Source organism: Myxocyprinus asiaticus, chromosome 22, assembly GCF_019703515.2.
Source record: "Myxocyprinus asiaticus isolate MX2 ecotype Aquarium Trade chromosome 22, UBuf_Myxa_2, whole genome shotgun sequence".
NCBI lineage: Eukaryota > Metazoa > Chordata > Actinopteri > Cypriniformes > Catostomidae > Myxocyprinus > Myxocyprinus asiaticus.
Window position 1 is genome coordinate 35242528 of NC_059365.1, and position 26325 is coordinate 35268852.

The following is a 26325-nucleotide window of genomic DNA, read 5'->3' on the forward strand; positions in this document are numbered from 1 at the left end:
TAAAATACAGCCTATTGCACACGGTCTCGGTTACGGGACGGGTTCGGGTTTCATTTTAAGGCCCGTGCAGACAACTAATGACTAGTCGACTAATCAGTCTAATGATTCATTTCAGCAACAAGGAACTTAGAATTTTCCCACCTCCTACTTGAAAATAATGACTGGAACGGTGCTCGAAGTCGGACATCCAACTTGTGAAGTTGGGGAAGAGATCGACCAACCCAACCTCACGAGAAGTGTCATTTGACGTTATTTCAAAGATGGTGGCGACCAATGAAAATAAAACAAACTTTTAAGTATCACTGCATGGAATGTATGAATATACAATATAAAAGAATGCAACCATTTTGTGTTTATGACTTTTATGTTTTTGCCATAATTAGCATAAGAACACAAAATGTTCTTGTTGAGTCATGGCACCATCTTGTGGTGTGTACATGTGACCATGGTGTTTGATTGACTGGAATGCACTGAGTTCAGAAGAGAGAAATTTAAACTCAGGGCTCACCGAAATTCAAATCACTGCTTCCAGTGACCTAAACTGTAAATGATGCTGAGGTGAAATGTCCACAGGGTGGCGCCAAATGTGAGTTGTAATTTTAAATGATGTAATGCAGTCAACAGGAATTAATATTTTGATAGAACCTACACCTTTCCTCAAACCTTAACCCTAAACTTAACCGTCATTGGAGGAAAAATGTTATTTTAGTGCAAAAATGCAACCTCCGAATAACGCTCATCATTGTTTATGTGAATGCGATTACTTCCTGATTTCCACAGGACCAGAGCCTGAAACCATGTCACGTTGATTGTAGTACAAAAGGAAAAGGTGAACTAATTTGAATGTATGCAAATTGTCAATTGTGTATGGTCAAATTTAAATTTAAAGAGAAAACTAGGAAAAGCTGCATTGTCCATGGTATGGAACCTTCCTTCCACTATGCCTCGCTCCCCTTAGTTACTGTTGCTAACGCTGTAAAACTTTCCTACCTACACCTATACTGCCACTATTAAACACAGAGAGTAAAGAGTGAATTACATCAGTAATTATTAAATAACACCTAGAACAACAGTGTAGTTAACTGTGTTAGTTCATAATGCCTAATGCATTTATTAATGCTAACAAATAGACATTAAATTGTTAGCAAAATGCTTTCATCATTATCGACCAAAGATTCTAAGAATTTTATTATATCAATTTTTGTTTGTATTGCCTCCCTCTAAATTGACCCATCCCTATTGGTCATGCCTTAACATGTGACCACAACAAAAACTATGGATTCCACAAATGTGTATCAACTCTCAGCACAGGTAACAGAAACTCTTCACACTTGACCTCTACTTCTGCACATATTATTGGGAGTGTTTTCTCACTCTCTACCTCCCTTTATCTCTGTCTCTTTGTCTCTCAACAATCCGTATCAGCAAACAGTTGTGGCCATACAGAGTTTAAATGGAATATCGTATGAAACGAGTTACTGAGACGAGTCCCTTCATCTGATTTCTGCTGGGAGTGAAGCAGGCCCACATTAACCATTAATAAAGTACAAGCGTTCTGCCCACCACATTTCATAATAATGACTAGATAAATTACAGGGAAAGACAATGAAAGACTCTATAGGAGCACTTTAAATTGCGGTTCTCCACAGGGGAGCTGAAAGCCGACATCCCAAAGAGATGATAAGAATGAAATACAAGGTGAATAATCAACCTGTAATGTGTTCTCCAGTCAGGCTTCCTAAGCAACCAATTGGCCCGGTTGCTAAGGTGGGTAGAGTCACATTGGGTTAACCTCCTCGTGGTCGCTATAATGTGGTTCTCGCTCTTGGTGGGGCACGTGATGAGTTGTGAGTGGATGCCACAGAGAATAGCATGAGCCTCCACTAGGGTTTCATGGTATACCAAAGTATGAAAATTGACGGTTATCATACCATGTACATTTGCTTATCTACGGGGTAAAGGACTCAAGATAGCGCCGAGTATGGCTGCTGCGTTGCGAGCTCCGACACAACATAGTAGTGTTTTGTTTGTTTTGTTCACAATTCTTATGTTTTTTTGTCTTGGATGTTGTCTGCCTTATTGTCTACGACAGACAAACACTTTTGGACATTGGTTCAGCAATTTCACACCGTAAACCGGACTTCACATTCCTCAATGCCGACCCGCTGTTTACAAACACGCAAGCGGAGCCCTTTGTCTGGGCAGCACGGCCGCGGAAATGCAAAAGGAAAAGGGGAAACAGAGCCGGCATTCTCATCAGAGTAAGACGCCGTGCAAATCGACCCCCACTACCCACTATTCTACTGGCAAATGTTCAGTCTCTGGATAACAAGCTCTGCGAGCTGAAAGCGTGGATCTCTTTCCAACGAGATACAAGGGACTGCTGCATTATCTGCCTTACGGAAACTTGGATGTCTGCGGAGATTCCAGACTCAGCCATTGAACCCGCGGGGTTCTCCGTGCACCAAGCGGACAGAGCGAAAGACCTCTCAGGTAAAAGCAGAGGTGGTGGTGTATGTTTTATGATCAACAAATCCTGGTGTGATCAGAGGGACCTACATTCTATCAAGTCTTTCTGCTCTCCTGATCTGGAATTTCTTATGCTTCTGTGTCGACCATTCTGGCTACCGAGGGAATTCACAGTGGTCATTATCACAGCTGTGTACATTCCCCCACAAGCCGACACAGACTGGGCACTCAAGGAACTGTATGGGAGTATAAGTGAGCAGGAAACCGCGCACCCTGAGGCCGCATTCATTGTGACTGGGGACTTTAATAAAGCCAGTTTAAAATCTGTCGCACCAAAATACAACCAGCACATTAGTTTCAACACACGAGGGGACCGGGTTTTGGACCATTGCTACTCTCCCTTCCGGGATGGCTACAAATCCCTCCCCCTCCCACCATTTGGCAAATCGGACCACTCTTCCATTCTGCTTCTGCCTGCTTACAGGCAGAAACTGAAACAGGAAGCACCCACCCTCAGAACGATCCAGTGCTGGTCGGACCAATCAGATTTTACGCTACAAGACTGTTTTGATCACACGGACTGGGAGATGTTCCGTTCCACCTCTGATGACGACATCGAGCTTTACGCTGATAGCGTAATGTGTTTCATCAGAACGTGCGTAGAGGACGTGGTTCCGACCAGAACAATACGGATCTATCCGAATCAGAAACCTTGGATTAATAGCGATGTTCGTGCGGCACTTAATATGTGGACCTCCGCTTTTAATTCCGGGAATGCGGAGGAGCATAAACAAGCCAGTTATGCCCTCCGAAAAACTATCAGAACCGCAAAACGCCAGTACAGGAGCAAGATAGAAGGACAGTTTAACACCACCAACTCTAGAAGCATGTGGCAGGGAATTAACATCATCACGGACTTTAAAGGGAATAAAAACTCCGCCATGAACACCACTGCCTCTCTCCCGGATGAGCTAAATACTTTTTATGCTCGTTTCGAGGGAAATAACACCACCCTCGCTGAGAGAGCTCTCACGGCTGAAGCTACAGAAGTTAGTTCACTCTCCGTCTCTGTAGCGGATGTAACCCGATCCTTCCGACGGTTGAATATCCGCAAAGCCGCGGGCCCAGACGGCATTCCAGAGCGTGCGCGAACCAGCTGGCTGGTGTTTTTACAGACATTCTCAACCTTTCCCTCTCTTTGTCTGTAGTCCCCACATGCTTTAAAACATCCACCATTGTGCCTGTTCCAAAACAATCAAAAATAACTTGCTTAAATGACTGGCGTCCTGTTGCTCTGACCCCCATCATCAGCAAATGCTTTGAGAGACTAATCAGAGATTACATCTGCTCTGTGCTGCCTCTCTCTCTTGACCCGCTGCAGTTTGCTTACCGCAACAACCGCTCCACTGATGATGCCATTGCATCTACAATACACACTGCTCTCTCCCACCTGGAAAAAAAGAACACTTATATGAGAATGCTGTTTGTAGACTACAGCTCAGCATTCAACACCATAGTGCCCTCCAAGCTGAGAACACAGTCCCATCACCATCAATGGAGCACCAGTGGAGAGAGTCAGCAGCTTCAAGTTCCTGGGTGTCCACATCACTGAGGAACTCACATGGTCCATCCACATTGAAGTCGTTGTGAAGAAGGCTCATCAGTGCCTCTTCTTCCTGAGACGGCTGAGGAAGTTTGGAATGAACCACCACATCCTCACACGGTTCTACACCTGCACTGTAGAGAGCATCCTGACTGGCTGCATCTCCGCCTGGTACGGCAATAGCACTGCCCACAACCGCAAAGCACTGCAAAGGGTGGTGCGAACTGCCAGACACATCATCGGAGGTGAGCTTCCCTCCCTCCAGGAAATATATACAAGGCGGTGTGTGAAAAAAGCTCAGAGGATCACCAGAGACTCCAGCCACCCGAGCCATGGGCTGTTCTCACTGCTACCATCAGGTAGGTGGTATCGCAGCATCAGGACCCGCACCAGCCGACTCCATGATAGCTTCTTCCCCCAAGCAATCAGACTTCTGAACTCTTGATCTCCCACGATCAAATACATCAGCACTGCACTTTATTACCCTTACTCTTATATCTCACACCGAACTATTATAAATTATATTATTATTATATTATATTCTCTCTTATCAACTGATTATCAACCAGCCTGAATGTCAATACGGTACAATACTGTACATTCTATATATACTATATATACTTTTTTATATATTTTTATTTTTTATTTTTATTGAATAATGTGTATCTACATAGTGCGTATTGTATACTGTACAGTGTATGTTATTATTTGTATATTGTTGAGTGTAATTATGTGTATAACAGATGTTTAAATTGTGCTGTGTTAATTTGATGCTATTGTAAATTGGTACTGTCTCATCACTGTCACGACTGCTATGTTGATCGGAACTGCACCCAAGAATTTCACACACCATTGCACTTGTGTATATGGCTGTGTGACAATAAAGTGATTTGATTTGATTTGATATTGAGAAAAAAATGCAACCGGACGGAGAATCTCACCTGCGCGTGCGCATCTTCTTTCCTCCTCGACTGCCTGTCAGACTCGTCAACTTGCACCACACACACACACACACACATTCAGCTGAGAAAATGTAAGAGACAAGCGAGGTGAGGGGGTTTGACATAAGTGAGTGTGTGTATGAGTTAAAGCAGTGTTTCTCAACTCGCGGACAGTAGGGAAAGAACAATGCCATGGTTCTCCCATTGAAGATATTTTGCCGGCCGTCCAAGTGATAGCCTATTTAGGACTGCCGAGGCAGATTTAATGATAATCTCGCAATCAGCTAAAGGCTTCTCATCTGCACTTTCGCACGAGTGTAACGGAAACAGCTCGCGCTAATGATCTGCTCTGCTCTCTGGCGCGCGCACGCAACAACCGGGTTCCCTCGATATTGCGGAGCGCAGACCTCAAAACTGATGTGACCAATTTCAATTCTAGTGAGACTTTTCTAGTTTAAAACGTTACGGAGGAAGTCAAGTCAAACCTCTACAGTAGGTAGCCCTGACATGCCAAACAGGAGGAAAAGAGCAACACTGTGCTATGCGCCAAAAATAAAATAAAATCATTACACATCATCACCTTTACAAAATTGTTTCACGATTTTACATGAGTAAAAGTAACTGTTATAGTCTGACAAAATATTATAGTTTCTTATGAAATAATCTAAAGGTAGAATCTATTAGACCTCATTTTATATCAACAGTGGCAGTTGTAGCTAAAGTTTCAAGATGTTTCAGCTAGTATTTATTTTTTCATAAATACTATAATTTGTTATTATTATTACTGTTATTTAAGACTAGCTACACTGACCTAACCATGGTAATGAAGAGCCTTTCCTCCTGTGTAGTTTGAAACTAGGAAACAAACGGGAAAATAATGGTAAGTAAATATGCGCTTCAATTTTTAAAAGGGGGGAGAGAAAACTTCCTGTAGATTTTGTTGTTGACATCAACAACTAAAATAATGTCACTTGATGCATGTCCTTGTACTTGAAAACCATGAACAAAACTATGCAAAATAAAAGGAAATGTGACCCAGGATACATTAAATACAGGTTATGTTTTTACTATGGTGGGTCACCACTTGACTTCCTGTGTGAAATCTGGGTCCTGAAGCAAAACCAGTTGAGAACCACTGAGTTAAAGGTACAGACAGGAGCAGTCTGGCTGCGCTGTCGCACACCTACAGTATATGTTAATTGTTAATAATCATAGGACATTACTTTAAAAGCTCACACAGCTGATGTTATTTTTTATTTAGTAGTTAATTTAACATGCTATATTAACTTGTAAACTAACATGCTTTAGTTATATAACATGTTTGTTGGGCCTCATGTATTCAGATAGAAGACAAAGCCAGGCCTAACACAGTCGTAAAAACCTAACTCAAGCCCCCACATTCCAAGTCGTAAATTATACTGATAAAAATCGTGCAAAATCAAACAAAGGGAGTCCAAAACAGACTAAAAATCCCATGAAGCCTTGCTCACTAACAGAACGCACCTTAAAACATGACATCATCAGGAGTTGAAATACCTCTGAAATGTTTCCGGGATTTGCTTCCAGCAACTTTGTTTGCAGTGTGTAGACGCAGCTCATCGCTGCTCTCATGTGCAACCTCGTGGCACAAGGAAGTAATGTCCGACTTGAAACTGTGGCCATACAATCTCCATCTCGCTGGACGAGTTGAGATTACTCTGTGTTCAACCGAACACTCTAACGGATCCGAAGGAGACCGCTGAGCAATCCGCATTTTCATCTGTTTGCCTGCAGAAGTGAAGAGATTAAAGATTTCTCTTCCATCTTCAATCAAGTCGACATTTCTGAGTTCTCCGCCAGCCCGCCAAGAATCAACAGCCGTACCGCCCGCTGACAGAGCGAGGAAACGGCCTCCCGTCATCACCCGAGCCTCAAGGAACCGGGTCGGAGTTAAAGGACGGAGGAAAACACATTCTACCTGTGTCCTCATGCGATTCAAGTAAGAGGTTTACGTCTGGGCAGAAATAGAATATTATAGTGTGTTATTCTTGTGTTTCAAGGTTTTTGCTTGTACAGTTTACGGACCGCCATGTCCGCTCATTACTAATACTCAGGGTATTAATTATCACAAATTTGTTTTGCTGTATTGTGGTCCAATCAAATTGGACTGTTGTGTAATTTCACCATCGTGGGTGAGACAGGTAAACTGAGTTCATCCATTAAAGAGTCAAAGAACACGGGACTGTTTACGAGCCGTCCACCGTGTCTCTGAGCGATGAACTAACAGCTGCTTTCTCTCCCACGATCGCGAAATCGGCTTTAGGGCCGTCACTTCTCTCTCTCTCTCGTACTAACCACACACACACACACACATACACACACACACACACACACACACATGCACGCGACCCCTCACAAACATTCTGGCACACATTTTTGGCTCCTAGATAGCTTAATGCTAAAGCCCAGCTTTGTCCCTAAGCTATTGTACAAGCGGATACACGCGGTAACTGGTAGACGCCATTGACTGGTTTCTCGCTGCCCCCATTCGCAGTCATATTCCCTGGCTGGAAGTCTCGCGTGACATACTCTCCACGAGAGTCACGTCCGCCATTTTGTGCGTGTCCCTCCTTACACACACACACACACACACACACACACACACACACACACACACTGTCACACACACACCTTATGTGTTATAGGATTATTTTTATTTCCATATCTAATCATATCACTGTTTAGTTTGTAGTTGTAAGTCGGAAGTTTATTGACTGCATTGTATTAATTATTAATTGATATTACTGCATAAATAAACTTTGTTTATATTACAAAGAGAAGTGTTTTGGTTTGTTTTGCATACACCTGTGTCATGCTGACGGGATGTCAGTGCTCGGATTCAAGCCTTCATTCATTGTTTTTTTCCCGAAAATCAATATTCTTCGGATGTCGATTTTCCTAAGAAAACAATCTAATATTGAGACTGGTTATTAGTCCCTGATTCCAGGGTGGTGCCCCGTCAATGTTAATCCTTATTAATATTCTGTTGATTTTTGATAATTGATAATTATCTTTGATAATTGTTGAATTTGAATGATCAATAAGCTAGTGTTAATTTTAATTAATGTTTCATCGATGTTAACAATTAACGATTATCTTTGATAACTGTTGATTTAAAGGATTAAAAAAGCTAACATTGATTCTCATCAATGTTCTATTGATTTTAATAATTAATAATTATCTTTGATAATTATTAATTTTTGCTAATAACCAAACCCACTCCTAAACGTAGCGCACTACATTTACTGGAGCCCCATATGAGGTTTTAATGAGTTAGATTCAATTAATTAATTTAAATATGAATTAATAACTAAAGAAACAATTATTAATTATTTCTGATGGTAACACTGATCTAAACAACCAGTAAAGCCCTACATGTTATAGTTACATACTATTTTTTATCATGTTTATAATTCGGTTTATTATTATAATTCTGTTAGCTTTCTTATTTATTCTATTTATTTTATTTATTTTCAAAAGGGAGACTTTTTTTTACATATACTTCCATTAAAAAATGGTTTCAAGTTTCAATTATAATAAAGTGTTTGTTCAACCCAAAAAAACAAAACAAAAAAAAAAACCTTCTGTTTTCACTCCTTTAAGGGTCATTGTAACTGATAATAATAATTGTGTAATACCGTATACCGTGAAACCGTAATATTTTCTGAGATGGTTATCGTACCGTGAAAATCTCATACCGTTGCAACCCTAGCCTCCACATGTGCTAGGTCTCTGTGGTAACACGCACATCAAGCCATGTGATAAGATGCATGGATTGACTGTCTCAGACATGGAGGCAACTGCAATTCATCCTCCGCCACCTGGATTGAGGCGAGTCATTACGCCACCACGAGGATTTAAAGCGCATTGGGAATTGGGCATGCCAAATTGGGGAGAAAAGGGGAGAAAATCCAAAAAAAATAAAAAAAAACTATGATGTGTTTGACCCAAAACATACCCTATAAAGGTAAGTGAATGCAAACACTTAAGGCTAAGCAAGCGTGATTTCAAGCATCATTGCACTCTGAAAAGTGTCAGACCGTAAATTCATAATTCAATGCATAATGCAAAGTTGTTTTCTCTTTTAACTACAAACTTGGCAGAGCAACAAGGTTACTGTTAATCTCTTGGCAGAGATTAACAGTAATCTTATTACCCGAATTTGAAATGTAATGTGCTACATTACTTTGTGACTTAAAAGTAATTAGATTACAGTAACTAATTAATTTGTAATACGATTACAATATGCAGAGGAACTTGCACTATTTAGCACTAAAAACAAAGCAAGTTCTTGTGTGAACATGCGTGCCACCGTGAATGAGCTTCTCTTATGAACTCATGAACGTGCAACTGACGTCAGGTCCGATTTCCAGTTCTTTCTCAAAAAAAAAAAAAAAAAAAAAAAAAAAAACCTATTATATGCCTTTAGAAGACTTTGAAAATGACTCACAAGCTGCATGGACTACTTTTACGGTACACTTGGGTTCTTTTTTAAGCTTTAAAGTGAGGCACTATAAATTGCCATTGCACTGAAAAGATGGCCAGCAATATTCATTGAAATATCTCTTTTGTTTTCAACATAAGAAGGTCATACTGGTTTGGAACAATATGAGGGTATGTAAATAATGACAGCAATTAAAATTTTGGGTGAACTATTCCTTTAAGTATGCACAACGGAAATGCACACTTGCAATGAGTTGGCAAAGCATTATGCATATTTAAGGCCATCTGGCTGCAAAACTGCACTTTCTTGCAACCAAGCACAGGGCTCCCATAAAACTATTTGTTCTAGAAGCTCTTCTGCTCACAGGAAGTCAAATGGAACCATCCTGAAATCTCACAAGCTTTCACTTCTCCACACTCTGCCCTCTGGCATCTGTTTGAACTAATCAGTTCCCGAGGAAACAGATGATAACGGCCACCAGAAGCTCTGATATAAAAAAACAATTGACAGAGAAACAGCAATAATGCTGCCACTCCCGAGGACACCGATATCAATGTTGCTGTGGTGCTATGGCAACAGCTGCTGCAGAACTGTGAGGTTTAACATCATTAAAAGAACAGAAGAACAACAGGAACAGGAAAGGTTGCATGAAGAGGCAAGGAAAACAAACAGCCACTGTAAACTAAGGGAGTGCTATAACCCAGGGGACTGCAAGACCTTGGATAGCTCGAGATTCTCTGATCTGGAAAAGTGACCTTCCTTTAAAAAAACACGACCCAACAATATACAAACCCTGCTTGTGAACTGAACAAAGTGTGTTTACGCAGCCCTCTAAGGTGACCTTTCCAGGTGATTTGGGCACTTCCCAGGTTGTCTAGTGGCTAATGGGACTGATTCAAGGTCAAAGTCCACTTAGTGTTCAACAAAGGACATCTGTATTTCAATCAATCAAGGGACAGTGGTGGTGGTACTCACTCTGTGGGCACTGTTCGCTGGTACAGTTGAGGGACTGAAGATCCAGGCCCTGACACTCCTTGCCTCCGGTGCCGGGCGTAGGCTGGGTACATTCCCTACTCCTCCACATGATGCAGTCTGCTCCGCACGGTGACCACTTACTCCATTCACTCCAACCTCCATCCACTAAACGTACACACATATACAAATACAGAGGAAGAAGAATTAGCAATCCATCACACATGTATGAAACATATACACACGTATACAAACACAGACAGAGATACTTGGCCAATGTGGTGCAAGCATGCATTCACACTGTACTTAAGTAACATTCTTATAGTGGCGGTAACACACCTCAGTTCTTAACAGAGGTGACTGAGTTACATTCAAATGTATGAGCCATTAAACCGGATGTGTTGTTATTCAGGTAGAGTAGCTAGTTATAAACATGTCGACTTTAACTACCTTTAACTAACTGAGTTCTCTTCTAAATTGTATTCTGCTATTAGTTGACCAGAAAGAGAAAACTTACTGTAGAAAACGACATTTTACGATAATGGCCACACTAATGCTAATGCCATATGTGCTCAGTAGTTGACCTGAGAGAGAAAACCGACAATAGAAACTACAGTTTATGCTATTGACCATGCTAATGCTAATGGCATACGCTAATGCTAATAACATAAGCTCAGTAGTTGACCTGAGAGAGAATACCGATCATAGAAAACTTGTTTATGCTAATTTCCACACTAATGCTAATGCAATACACTTAGCGGTTGATCTGAAAGAGAAAATGTATCGTAGAAAACTACAGTTTATGCTAATGCCCACACTAATGATAATGCCTATGCTAATGCCATTTGCTCAACAGTTGACCTGAAAGAGAAAACTGACTGTAAAAAATAATGTTCTGCTAATCCACGCTAATGTTCGATCTAATGCTAATGCCATACACTCAATAATTTACGTGAAAGAGAAAATTGACAAAAGAAAACTAGTTTACACTAGTACTAATGCTAATGCCATACATTCAGTAGTTTACCTAAAAGAGAAAACTGATTGTAGAAAACTATAGGTTGTGCTAATGCCCTAACTAATGCTAATGCCATATGCTCAGTCCTCTTGTGACAATGCTGAGAAAAAAAAAACACACATACTTACTGTGTTATGAATTATAGTCTGACACATTTTGGGACTAAATGATGGATGAAGTCAAGCTTGTCTTGCTAGAAGCATTTGCATTAATGTACCATAAAGAGTTTATTAAGGGGATGAAACTCTTCTGTGATACATGGGTCATATGTTTGGTACAACATGAGGGTTAATATATTTTGGGTAAACTATCCATTTAACAAGCCACACCAAGTTTCAGTCCAACACCTGATCTTACCAAGCATTACCCTAATAATAGTTAGCATTATGGTATACAAAGTCACCATGTTCTTTAACATGTAAAATACAAAATGTTTGCCCTCTACTAATGTCAATTATACACACATAGATACACAAACCGTTTGTGACGTTGTGATGCATTAAATAATTTGGCTTATGCAACATTAGTGCTGTCCTACTTTCTGTTGTGGATGCCATGCCTGTCTACATGATACACTCAACCACACGCAGACCTATGGCCTCTGGTGTCGATACACACGCTCATCAACCATATTTAAAAACTCATTCTTGTCCCCGGCCTCTTTGCTGGTTTGCTCGGCATTAGAGTATAGACTGATTCATGTAGCTGCAGCTATGGTTTTGTATAACAGTTTTCAACCAAGGGTCCATGAATAGGGTGGCCAGATGTCCAGTTTTTCCCAGGACAGTCCCGTATTTAAGCACTTTTTCTAGTGTCCCTGCCTTATTCTAAAAAAATTGTGTTTTGGGGGGCTGGGTAGCTCAGCGAGTATTGACGCTGACTACCACCCCTGGAGTTGCGAGTTCGAATCCAGGGTGTGCTGAGTGACTCCAGCCATGTCTCCTAAGCAACCAAATTGGCCCGGTTGCTAGGAAGGGTAGAGTCACATGCCTCAATCCTCAATCCTACCTACTAAGTAGTGGGAATTGGGCATTCCAAATTGGGAGAAAAGGGGATAAATTTCGTTTTATGTGGCTTTCTCAGTCAAGGATACGGCTTGTAAAATCAATACAATCACACCGTGTTATTTGAAGAACATGATTGGATTAAACTATCCAATCAAAATCCCCTATCAATAAACGTCCAGTTAGTGAACTGATTGAAAAGTTAGTTTGAAAGAGTACACAGATGAAACTATCAATAAATGTCCAGTTAGTGAACTGATTGAAGAGTTAGTTTGAAAGAGCACACAGATGAAATTGCAGCTGGAAAAATGTCAAGGAAGCGTGCATGTACATTAGCCAAGGTCATGGAGTTTGTTTTATGCCTGCCTGGGACATCTGCATCTGTGGAGCGCGTTCTCATTAATGAACACAGTATGGACACCAGATAAATCTTGACTCAGTGTAACAGTCATGAAGGCAATGCTTTTTATACGTCTTAATTTTGGACTGGACTGCTCTGCATTTTATGATAAACTCTTGAAAGACAAGCGCACACTGAGAAAAATTGCTGCCAGCGAAAAGTACAAGGTGACAACAGTTACAGATGCGGATGCACCGTCTACTTCACATTGATCTGCACCTAGGTATGGATATGTCAATTTCATTTTTGCTGGGAGGGGGCTGTCACGTTTTCCACAAGCAGGAATCTGGTCACCCTATCCATGATGATACTACAGGGGTCCCACAGTGAAGACACGTAAAACATATAGAAAACACACGTCCACCAACTTTTTACTAGATTAAAATTTTTTATGTCAAAAGAACAAGGAAAAATGTGTTTTCAATGATTTGTTTCCTTGGCAGGTCTATGGAGCAATATAAGCAACGGTTTTGAAAATATGAGGATAAAAGGCAGGTGGAAAATCCTGTATGCCTGTGTGTGCTCAGCGTAACCACTCAATTTCCAAATTCCTCCTAAGTCATGGAAGGAGTATTTTATTTTCATTTTCTCCTCACAGGGGCATGTTATTCGACAGTTGGACCGGAGGCCGTATTGGAAGTCTTTTTCCAGCTGACGTTGTGCCAGTCTGGGGAAGGTTACTACAGGGCTAATGTGAGCAGCTCTGGTAATGAGCTCTCTAGGGGCACTGAGCAGCACCCTCACAGGACCAAGAGCAGTGGGTGAATTATGGTACTTGGATACAGAGTTACTGATGACTCTATTCAACAGACCCTGGATCAGTCACGGTGGGCTGCTCATTAACCCCTGCCTTTATGGGGTTTTTACTGTACATCACTGCAGAGCTAACTAGAGATGTGCAAAAATACATATTTTTAAAATCAACTAGTCAATTATTTGACTGAACATCTAGTCAACTAATTTGTGTTAAAGAAATCCTGTACAATTAAAGGTGCTGAAAGCAATTTTAGCCGTTCTGGAACTTCCACCAGACTTAGCTGCTGATTAGCCGAAGCCCATCTGCCTCAAGGTTCGATGTGTTGTGCATTCTGAGATGCTATTCAACTCACTACAAGTGTACAGAGGGATTATCTGAGTTACCGTAGCCTTTCTGTCAGCTCGAACCAGTCTGGCCATTCTCTGTTGACCTCTCAAGGCATTTCCGTCCGCAGAACTGCTCACTGGATGTTTTTTGTTTTTGGCACTATTCTGAGTAAACTCTAGAGACTGTTGTGCATGAAAATTCCAGGAGATCAGCAGTTACAGAAATACTCAAACCAGCCCGTCTGGCACCAACAATCATGCCCCGGATGAAATCAATGAGATCACATTTTTTCCCAATTCTGATGGTTGATGTGAACATTAACTGAAGCTCCTGACTCATATCTGCATGATTTTATATGTCACACTGCTGCCACACGATTGGCTGATTAGATAATCACATGAATAAGTAGGTGTACAGGTGTACCTAATAAAGTTCTCAGTGAGTGTATATTATAATGCACATTTACATTTATTCATGATGCAAGCATCAATGCCTTAAAGGAATAGTTCACCCAATAATGAAAATTTGCTGATAATTTACTCACCCTCAGGCCATCCAAGATGTATCTGAGTTTTTTTCTTCATCAAAACAGAATTTAAGACTTTCAGGATTTCATTTCAGGCCTTCTCCTCTAAACAATGCAAGTGAATGTACTCCATTTTTTGACGGTCCAAAATGCATATTTAGGGTGCATCAAAATAATCCACACGACTCCAGTCGACAAATAAAGTTCTTCTGAACCCAAACGATTGATTATTTTGAGAAACAAAACAATACTTATATACTTTTTAACTACAAATGTTCGCTTCCGTAGATCTCTGTGACGTGCGCTCATGAGAGGGATGACGTAAGCTCGTTGGTAAGGTCACGCGTCACGTGGAGGAGGAGGCAGGAAGCGCATCATTGTTTACAAGAGAAACTTGCACAGAGTACAGACCAAGCGCTGTTCACAAACCAAAACAGTCCAAAACTATTTCAAAACAATATAAAATAAAATAAAAAAATAATTTCAAAATAATAATAATAATAAAAATAAAATAAAAAACATTGTAAACAATGATGCTGTCATTTTGTTTAAAATACTGATATAATAATTTTGGATTTTTATTGTGTTTTCAGGTATCCATCCCACCGGCGGTATGAGTTGTCTGCTCTGAGAGCAGCATATGCCTGCCTTAAAGCTATCAGATTATGTGAGTTTTAAGTAGTTCTTTTTATCTCTCCTTTTTATATTTATTTTTGCCATTAATTTACACACTATGATTATGTAATACAATGCAATTTCTTTGGGTCATAGATTTACAGTTAAAATACAGCTACACTACATCTTCCAGCTGTGTTCTGTCAGGATACTTCTCTCCGCTTCTCCACTAAGCACATGAGTGATAAAGACTTAATTTGTGATCCATATTTTGGAATGTTTCAGTTATTTACTTATTTTCTTGGGTAACATTTTGCCCTGTCTCAAAATAAATAAATATATAAAATAAAAACCTATCACACTTTATTTCACTTTTACTTTTTCACATTGTTAAGTGCTCACATATATTGTCCACATATACTGAAAGACTGACTCTGAACCTAATTGTGTATTTCTACTCAGACAGATGCTGTTGGACCCCTCAACCTCTTTACATGCAGAGAGGGGCTGACACTCTACCAAAATACACAGTGATGGATGGTGAAGACATCATAGAGGATTGTGCAGATATTTTAGTGAAATTTAGTGAAATTTATCCTTCATTACATCTGTTTTGTGTTTCCATGGGGACTTTGCTCTTCCTTGAACAATTGGTTGTCAGAATGGAATATAAATGCTCTCTCTATAAAAGATAAAATAATGTACAGGTTTCTGTCCCAGCCTTAATGTGTGGAGCAATGTGGGTCTGCTAATTAATCACCATAATTGAGGCTATAATGTTTTATAGGAGCAGAAATATAGAGCATTAAAAAAGGTTATTTATAGCACTATTGAGGTTCTATATAGCACTTTCAAAGAAAGGTTATTTATGGAACCTCTAGAGAAAGGCTTCTATTTAGCACCAAAAAGGGTTCTGCTATTGTTACAAGCCGAAGAACCCTTATTTGGTACTATTTAGAACCATTTTTCTTAAGAGTGTTTAGGAGGCATATCAAACATGAATTATTATTAGAATTAGAATAACTTTATTGTCATTGCACAACTGTACAACGAAATTTAGTGCTAAATTTCAGTGGTACACACATACATGAAAACATACATACAACAAATAAAGACAAAAGGGCATAAAAATATACAAAAATATAAAAATATAAATAGTCAATCAATAAAAAGCAGTAGTATTATTGCACAACCCTTTAACTTATAATGTGTAGTCTCCTTATTAATTAGAGTTCAATTCTTTGATGGTGCTCGGATAAAAACTGTTCAGGTGTCTGGAGGTGCGTGTCTTAAGAGACTGATAGCACCTTCCAGATGGCAGCAAAGTGAAGAGGTGGTTGCCGGGGTGAGAAGAGTCCTTTATTATGTTTCTGGCCCGACATAAACATCTGGTTTTGTAAATGTCCTCAAGTGAAGGCAACTGTGAGACGGTGATTTTCTGTGCTGAGTTGATGACTCCCTGCAGAGCTTTTTTCTCGGCCACAGTGCAACCAGCATACCACACCAGAATGCTGTAAGTTTGTATGCTTTCGACAGATCAGTGGTAAAAGTTCACAAGTAACTGCTGGGACAGATTGGATTTCCTCAGTGTCCTCAGGAAGTACAACCGCTGCTGTGGCTTCTTCACCAGAGATGTTGTGCTTACAGTCCATGTGAGGTCCTGGGAGATGTGTGTGCTGAGAAATTTAAAGGTGGTCGCCCTCTCCACCATTTCTCCCCCGATGTATAGAGGGGCAGGTTCCTCCTTCTGTTTTCTGAAATTAATAATGAGCTCCTTTGTCTTGGAGGTGTTAAGTGCCAGGTTGTTATTGATGCACCATTCTGAAAGTTCAGCAACCTCCTCCCTGTAGGCAGACTCATCCCCATTTAATATTAGCCCCACCATAGTGGTGTCATCTGCAAACTTAATTATTGTATTTGTGCTATGGGTTGGTGTACAGTCATGGGTGTAGAGTGAGTAGTTTGGAGCCCGTTTGGAACCCCAGCCCATTTTGGAGGCGTCTGTCGTAACCATGACGTGCCTGGAGACCTGCTCTAGGGGAATGCCTGCCCGTAGAAACGTGAGGTCGGTCCAAGGGCTGAAGAGGCGGTGACAGATCGGCGTGATAGCCACGCAATGTGTCCTGCAGCGCCATGCCCATCTCGGGACTCGAGTCTGAAGCCAGTGCTGAAGCGGTCTCATATGCATCAACCCGAGCGGAGTGGCCACCGCTGAGGATGCCATATGCCCCAGGAGCCTCTGAAAGAGTTTCAGTGGAACCACTGTTTTCTGTCTGAACCCTTCAAACAGGTCAGCACCGACTGTGCGCGCTCGTTCGTGAGGCGCGCTGTCAACGAGACTGAGTCCAACTCCAAACCGAGAAAAGAGATGCTCTGAACCGGAAGGAGCTTGCTCTTTTCCCAGTTGACCCGAAGCCCTAGTCGGCTTCAGGTCTACCGCTGCGAACCAATCTTGATGCCGGACGCTCACCAGAATGCGTTTTTGCATCAGCATCTTGAACAGGAGTCTGTGTAAAGCCCGGTTCAGTACTCGCAAGTCCAAGATTGGCCGCAACCCACCGCCTTTTTTCGGTACAATGAAGTAGGGGCTGTAAAACCCCTTCTTTATCTCGGCCGGAGGGACAGGCACTATCGCATCCTTCCGTAGGAGGGTAGCGATCTCCGCGCGCAAGGTAGCAGCATTCTTGCCCTTCACCGAGGTGAAGTGGATGCTGCTGAACCTGGGCGGATGCCTGGCGAACTGAATTGCGTAGCCGAGTCGGACGGTCTGGATCAGCCATCGCGACAGATTGGAAAGCGTAAGCCATGCGTCCAAGCTCCGGGCGAGGGCGACCAAGGGGAAAATCTTGTCGGACATACCGGCAGGTGGGGCCTCGCGCTGGGGCGGAGCCCGAGGTGCCATGCCATGTTGTGGCCATGCTGAGTTCAGGGACATCGAAGCACTTACCTGGCTCCTTGTGACCACCCCCGGAACAGCCTGAGCCTGTCCTCGTGACCCTTGGAGACTGTCACATCGGGGGCGGATTTGTGCCACAGCTGGGCACGCAGGGGCGGGGAGACCGCCGCTGGAGCGCCAAACCTGCCAAAATGGAATGGTGGACGGTGGTCGTGATGATGGCCGTTCACACCAGGTATGTGACCCAGGGAACGAGGAAACCGCTCTTTTGCTGAACTGCTGGGTACCACAGCCACTTGGGCATGTGGCGAAATTAAATGAAAAGGCAACAAAAGATTCTCCTCCCGGCCCTCCACCGGGGTATGGAGTGGTCTGCTTACCAGCTCCAAGGCAGTGGGTTTCATCGTCCCTAGGTTGCCCGTCTCAAGGGCACTCTGAAGCCTTTCGTGGGTTCTTGGCAGCCGGCCGTGAGACGGGTGGCGTCTGCTTCCTGCGGTGGGCTCCGTCTGCTGCTTCGAGGACTTTGCCCAGCAGTTCTTGACTGTATCGCCGAATAGGCCAACCTGGGAAATGAGGGCAGCAAGGAACCGTGCCTTGTCAGCCTCTCCCATCTCGACTAGGTTGAGCCAAAGGTGGTGCTCCTGGACCACTAAGGTGGACACCACCCGGCCAAGAGACCGTGCCGTGACCTTCATTACCTGGAGAGTGAGGTCGGTCACCAAGCGCAGCTCCTGCATCAAATCTGGGGCGTCTTGGCTTGGTGGACTTGCAGGAGAGCCGTGGCGTGCAGGGCGGAGGCGGCTTGTCCAGCGGCACTGTAGGCTTTGGCCGTCAGGTACGATGTAAAACTACAGGCCTTGGACGGAAGCTTTGGGCGCCCGCACCAGGTGGCGGCACTCTGCGGGCATAGGTGCACCACGAGCGCCTTATCAACCAGGGGAATCGCCGAATAGCCTCTGGCCACCCCACCATCGAGGGTAGTGAGGGCGGGGGAGCTGAAAGATAGGGACCAGGCAGTAAAAGGTGCCTCCCATGACCATGTCAGCTCCTCGTGCACTTACGGGAAGAAAGGAACTGGAGCGGGGCGTGGCTGCTTTGAGTGGCACCGCAAGCCCAGGAACCAATAATCGAGCCACGAGGGCTCAGGGAGAGCAGAGGGTTCCACTCTAGCCCAATGCTTGTGGCTGCCGGGGAAAGCATGTCTGTCATTTCCGTGACAGCCTGTGACTGGGTGATCATACCCGAGGGGGGGAGCCCAGCTGAGGCTTCCGCGTCTGACTGGACGAGCCCACTCTCTGATACTGTGCTTGAGAGCTCATCACCTTCGCAGGCTCCGAACAAGAGGTCGAACTCGCCGTGAGACGAGCCAGCAGACCCATCTGGAAGCCCGATCGGGGCAGATGAGCGTGCTGGGGAATGGGAGGTCTGTGGGGGCATACCCGGCAGAGGTGGTCCCATTGGGTTCCCCAAATCGCCCCCAGTGCTAGCCGTGCTGGCCTCATACCCGTAGGTAGAAGGACCGAGGCGGGGAGCTTTTCTTACGAAAGCAAGCCGCGATCGCAACGTTGCCATGGTCATGTTCTCGCAATGAGTACATGATCCATCCACGAACGTTGTCTCCGTGTGGGTCGTGCCCAGACACGAAAGACAGCGATCGTGACCATCAGAAGTTGAGAGGTAACGACCGCAACCAGGAATAACACACAAACTGAAAGGCATCTTTAAAAAGATGCATCTTTAAAAAGACGTTCCGTGTGTGCTGCTCTTTTAGAGAAATATACTCTTTTAGAAAAATATACTCTCTTATTTCTGCCGAAGCGCCCAGGGGCGTTCTCTGCAGTGCACCAGTGCAGAGGAGGGAGAAGCCGCTGAAATGCGCTGTCAGATCCAGCAGAGGTGAATGAACAGTCAGCTCAGTAAACATCGACCGTTCGGCTCCGAAGAGAAAATCTGAATGAGTGGTTGGATACCAGCTCCTTTTATACCCGTATGTCCAGGGGAGTGGTATGCAAATACCACTCGCCAATTTTCACTGGCCTTTTATCAAAGATCAGAGGTGTCTTGGGTTCCCAAGAGTGACCCCTAGTGTCACTACATCGACACAACGTCGAGTGAGTGATAGATAGGGAACTCTGCGTTGTATGAAACATTTTCCAAGACCATGTCATGTGATTATGCCAACTTATAGCATTAGCCATTAGCAATAGCACCATGAATGCAGAACGTAAACATGACAAATTACACACAATCTAGAGAATATATCTTACTTCCAATCATAATTGAGTTGTAATAACAGTGTCCTTTACTGATCTCATGTGGATTTAATTCAAAGAATGAGGCAAAAAGCAGTTTATTTAAATATCCTTCGTGCAACTGATGCAAGATTTAATCGTCTATTTATTTAGAACATGTCACTGAGCTTATAAGGCTAATATTCTAATATGGTATGGTATGGTATGCGAAAGACCCTGTCATGTGAGCACTGAGGTAGGCATAATGTCACAACTTTCTGACTACTTTTGAACTAAATGTTCTATTGGATGTTGTTCACTGAGGCCTGCTTGGGTCAAATCAATAAGAATTTACTTTAAATCATTTAATAGTTATGTGCGTCTTAATACAGTTTCATTTTCGTAACTCTCCATTTGATGTTGTTTTTATTTATTCACATAAATAAAGAAATGTAACATTGTAACATTTCTATTGTGCAACAGTGGCTAAATATTAAAGCAGGAGTATTAGACCTTTCTAATGACGTATAGTTTTTCACGATTAAATAAGAATTGAATGGTAATAACATGCAGTTCATGTAAACAAAACCGATTGCGAGTCTGTTTGTGATACCCGCGTGTAAAGGGGCTAACAAAGAATGTGTGGAGTACATCTAAAAGAGATGCTGACACAGCTTTGATCAAACGTTTGGCAGAGAGACAGCTAAACCAATAAAATAATTGTCCTTGTTTGCCACTGAGTGGACCAATGTGTGAGCAGACTGACTTATATCATCACGCAAGCCTGACTGAACTATGAATTAATGCTTGATGAATACATTACAAAATGAATCATGTTCCTGTCTCTGATTCTCTGGATGAATTTTAAAAGGCAGGTTATGAGAGATCAACAGCAGGAAAAGAGAGAAAAGATTATCTTTTCTTCTCTCTGAAAAGCTGCACAAAGCCACCAAAGGGGAAGTCTCGATACAGTTATTTATAAAGAAAAAAGCTGCAGATAAAACACTGGCAGCATTATAGACATTGTAGTTTGAAACTCCATTCGCAAGCCATTTTATAAAAAACAACCTAGGGATATAGAAAGGCTGCCTACAACAGTAGCTTTAAAAATTAACATTACACACTAGCTTGAGTTAGGGAGAGTGGATCGATCTTAAAGTATCAGTTTTTCCAAATACTGATGTCAATACTAAGCAATACTAAAAATACCAATACTAAACATTTTTACTAAACTAAAAACCCAGAAAATCATTGCATTTCATAAGATTCAAAGTGACAAAAAATTTACAATATAAGCAAATTGTTGCATTTGATTGGATCTATTTCTCCATCTGGTCATCATAATGCTCAAAAATGCTGAAAGACACAGGCAGTCACAGAGAGCATTCAGTCACAGTATTTGCTTGTTATAAATTTGTTCAAATTAAAATCCGTTTTAAGAACGAAAATGTTCTGTTGTTGTAAATAAATTATAAACAAAAACAGACGTCTAATAATTTGGAGTTTAGGCCAATAAATAAAAAAAAAAGAAATGTTAAATGGCTAAAATTCCCAATCTAGTCTCGTAGAATGAACGTTACTATAACTACATTTTTGCAAACTGAGTTTTACATGCCACTTTCTACATTTTGCTTCAGTTTCCTGGTGAAATGAACTCTATATTCACTTTCACACAAATCACGGGTACAATGGCTGCTTATGACTTTATAAACACTTATTTTACGCACTATTACTCACACACTGCCAGTGCTGGGTGTATCCGATTACAAAAGTAGTGTAACACATTACATTTTATATTTGTAAGTTCATGCACTAAAGTAATATGTGTAATATATTTAAAATATGAATTCATATGTACTGTATGTCTGTTAGCGTTTCTATGATCGCTGAAGGGTGTGTGACAGGAGTGAGGAGGACATAAAGATTTTGAATTTGAGCGAAAAACTGGGAAAGAAGCCCCCAAAAAACTGATTTAGAAAGTAACTTCACTAGTAAAGTGATTACTTTTTAGATGAAGCACCAGTAAAGTAATCTGATTACATTTTAGTGAAATAATTAAGTAATATGTAGTGGATTACGTATTTTAAGTAACTTACCCAACACTGCACACTGCTATGTTATCATATCAAAACACTTTTACTCTAGCACATGATTTGAAAAATGATACATTTTAATGCTTGTTTTACAGACCTACCTACATTTATACACTTATTTCAATATGATTAACTTCTGCGGTAACTCACCTGATAGAGTGTTGGACTTTGGACTTGGAGACCGAGCCTCTATCCCGGCCAAGGATGCTCGAAACGAAAGTGAGGCAAAAATGACATAGAAGCGACATGATATGACGTGGTTGCTTCAGTAAATGTGCTTTTCATGCTGAATTTGCTTTTAAAACACTATTGGTTAGGTTTAGGTTAAAGCTTTAGGTTAGGGAGGTACGTTTTACTCATTAAAACATCCATCTAATAGTCACCTTAAGAAACTCGTCTGATTACAATATAATTTCACTCGATATTGGCGCCCCCCCGCTGGACATTTCACTGGGAAACTGCAGCCAAATGTGTAATGAAGCACATAATTTTGGTTTGCAAAAATGTTGCCATTGTTACATAAATTCCATGAGGTCTAAAATTCCCCATTTTGTCCTCTAGAATAAAAAATAATATAAAAAATTATAATTTTATAGAGGTATTAATAGTTATGTAATAGAAGTTCAACCGGAAATTAAAGTCGTTTTAGGGGTGGAGCAAGTTTCTACAGTTTGATGAAAAATTTCAAAGACAACCTTTTCTTTTCCTTGTTTAAATGTAGACCACTTAAATTATGAAAATTGAAGCCATACAAATGTATTAAAGAGCCCATATTATGCTCATTTACAGGTTCATAATTTTATTTTGGGGGTCTGCTAGAATAGGTTTACATGCTTTAATGTTCAAAAAACACATAATTTTTCCCATAATGTACATTGCAGCAGCACCTCTTTTCACCCTCTGTCTGAAACGCTCTGTTGTAGCTCCTGGCTCTTTAAAGCCCCCCTTTCCGAAAAGCCCAGTCTGCTCTGATTGGTCAGCTAGCCCAGTCTGTTGTGATTGGTCAACCGCTTAGAGTAATTTCCGTGTGTCGAAAATGTAATGCCCCTTACCAGTTTCAGCTCCCTAGGCTTCCTGAGCAGCACATTCCTGAGGCGGGCATTATGCAAATGTATTACATAGGGACGTAGCTACGGAATGTCATGGAAGTAATAGCTGGACTGCAAACCAGGTGTTTCAGGCAGTTCAGAAGTAGTGTTTTCTGTGGGAGAGAGTAACTCCCTTTGGCATGGACTTTGTGCTTTGTAACTTTGCAGACCTTTTACATGCACAAACAGCTACATTACACACTAAAGGAAAGGTAAAATCCCAAAAAGCATAACAGGGCCTCTTTAAGAAAGTAAATAGGGTCAATTTTGATTTCATGTTGACTTTAAACAACCAAATATAAAGTAATGAAAAGAAGCTGAAAATTAGACACTGATGGCCAAGTTCCCTTTAAAGAAACAGCAGGGGGATCTTAAACCTGCTTAACATGAGTGAAGCATGCACTTCTAAGAAACCAAAACGTGTTTTATCCCAAGCCAGACAAATAATTGTCCTTTCTAGACTCCCTGCCATTAAGATATTATATTTGATTTCCAATCTTCCTGCCTCTAGGGGCAAAGCGGTGTGTGTGTTGATGTTTGTGTGTGTATGTGTGTGTGACGTGTCAAGGTAGGGTGCCTGTAACACAATAACACAGTGGCAGGTCTATTTGAACGCATTGTCAAGGGCACATCTAAAGGGCATCCAACCGCTCTTAACAAGGACTGTAGGAAGTCCCATTTCCACTCTCCATTCCTCAAAATCACAATGGCCAATGCTGGATGCCTCAACCTGCCTCGTCCTTGAGTAGGAGGAGGAAGAGATTGGGAGAGGCACACAATTACCTTTTAGATCAGTGGGGACGAGACTGAGTCAACACTCACATTTGTAATCTTGCCTGGTTCTAAACAGTCCGTGTTCAATACAACTGAGACAACAAGATTACAGGTGATTCATGGGGTCTGAGCCAGTGAGGTTGGGGCCAGATCTCAATAGGCTGTGATGTCACTATATTCTGTTGCCTCTTTTTTATTCAAGTATATAATGCAATGTTAACACAACGATCAATGGGTTAATCAATAGAGGGAACTGACTGGATTTAAAGATTCTGGAAAGCATGTTACTGAAAATAAAACTTATTGGCTGAAGTGCTTGCCAAAAAGGTAGCTTAGGGAACTTTCACACTGAAAACATGTTAAGCAAAGCAAATATAAATAAATAAATAAAAATAAAATATTTTTGTGCCTTGGCAAGAAAATGACACAATTTTAACTGTACTGGATTTACAACTACAGTACATGACAATACACCTTCTATGCAAGCATGTTTTAAGAAGGTCTGGACAATATACAGTCTCCAATATTCACAATTTGTTTATGATTGCTTTGCTGGTGGTATAGAATCATCACCATTCTGTACATCACAATGATTTTAATGTGCCTTTTATTCGGCTATTAAGTGTCCTAAAGACACTGTGTATGTAGCATAGTTTTACGATCCCTCTTTGTCTTATGAACAAGACAGCGCCAGAAATGTGACACTTTTGATTCAAACGTCAGTGGCCAAAACAAAAACACTACAAAGTATGTTAAGTTGGTAAGTTTGATTCATTTTTTTTTAAATCAGTTAAAATATCTGTTTTAGTGAATCAATCAATTCGAGTGTTACTATACGATTTTTTTGCATCGTTATTAAAAAAATTTACAGTAAGTTTCACATTGAAATTTGTCATGTATTAAAATGTTTTTTGCAGAAAAATTGTTTATTCAGATGTAATAACGTAATTATATATATATATATATATATATATATATATATATATATATATATACACACACACAGTTGAAGTCAGAAGTTCACATACACTTAGGTTGAAGTCATTAAAACAAATTTTTTTAACCACTCCGCAGATTTAATATTAGCAAACTATAGTTTCGGCAAGTCGTTTAGGACTTGGGACTTAGGATCTACTTTATTTTACTAAAAATTGTAATTTTTAGTTTTTGTAAAATTTTTAATTTTAGTAATATTTCCAGCAGTTGTTTGCAGATTGTTTCACTTTTATTTGACTATAATCACAATACCAGTGGGTCAGAAGTTTACATTCACTAAGATAACTGTGCCTAAAATTATATATATATATATATATATATATATATATATATATATATATATATATATATATATATATATATATCGAAATAACCTGAAAGGCTGCTCAGCAAGAAAGAAGCCACTGCTTCAAAACCACCATAAAAAAGCCAGACTACAGTTTGCAAGTGCACATGGCGAAAAAGATCTTACTTTTTGGAAAAATGTCCTCTGGTCTGATGAAACAAAAATGTAACTGTTTGGCCATAATGCCCATTGTTATGTTTGGAAGAAAACGTTTGAGGCTTGCAAGCCGAAGAACACCATCCCAACCGTGAAGCATGGGGGTGGCAGCATCATGTTGTGGGAGTGCTTTGCTGCAGGAGGGACTGGTGCACTTCACAAAATAGATGTCATTATGAAGAAGGAAAATGATGTGGATCTATTAAAGCAACATCTCAAGACATCAGCCAAGAAGTTAAAGCTCGGTCGCAAATGGGTCTTCCAAATGGACAATGACCCCAAGCAAACCTCCGAAGTTGTGGCAAAATGGCTTAAGGACAACAAAGTCAAGGTATTGGAGTGGCCATCACAAAGCCCTGACCTCAATCCGATAGAAAATTTGAGGGCAGAACTGAAAAAGCGTGTGCGAGCAAAGAGGCCTACAAACCTGACTCCGTTACACCAGTTCTGTTTGGAGAAATGGGCCAAAATTCCAGCAACTTATTGTGAGAAGCTTGTGGAAGGATACCCAAAACCAAGTTAAACAATTTAAAGGCAATGCTCCCAAATACTAACAAAGTGTATGTAAACATCTGACCCACTGGGAATGTGATGAAAGAAATAAAAGCTGAAATAAATCATTCTCTCTAC

The 26325-nt window shown here is 41.2% G+C and overlaps 1 protein-coding gene across 1 annotated transcript in view; it reads right to left on the reverse strand.

Annotated features, from left to right (window-relative positions):
• Window positions 1-26325, reverse strand: part of LOC127413416 (netrin receptor UNC5A-like) — a 377604-nt gene that overhangs the window by 74067 nt on the left and 277212 nt on the right. The window contains exon 6 of the mRNA XM_051650562.1: window positions 10472-10636. Coding sequence (XP_051506522.1) covers window positions 10472-10636 — 165 coding nt within the window. The remainder of the gene's footprint in view (window positions 1-10471; window positions 10637-26325) is intronic.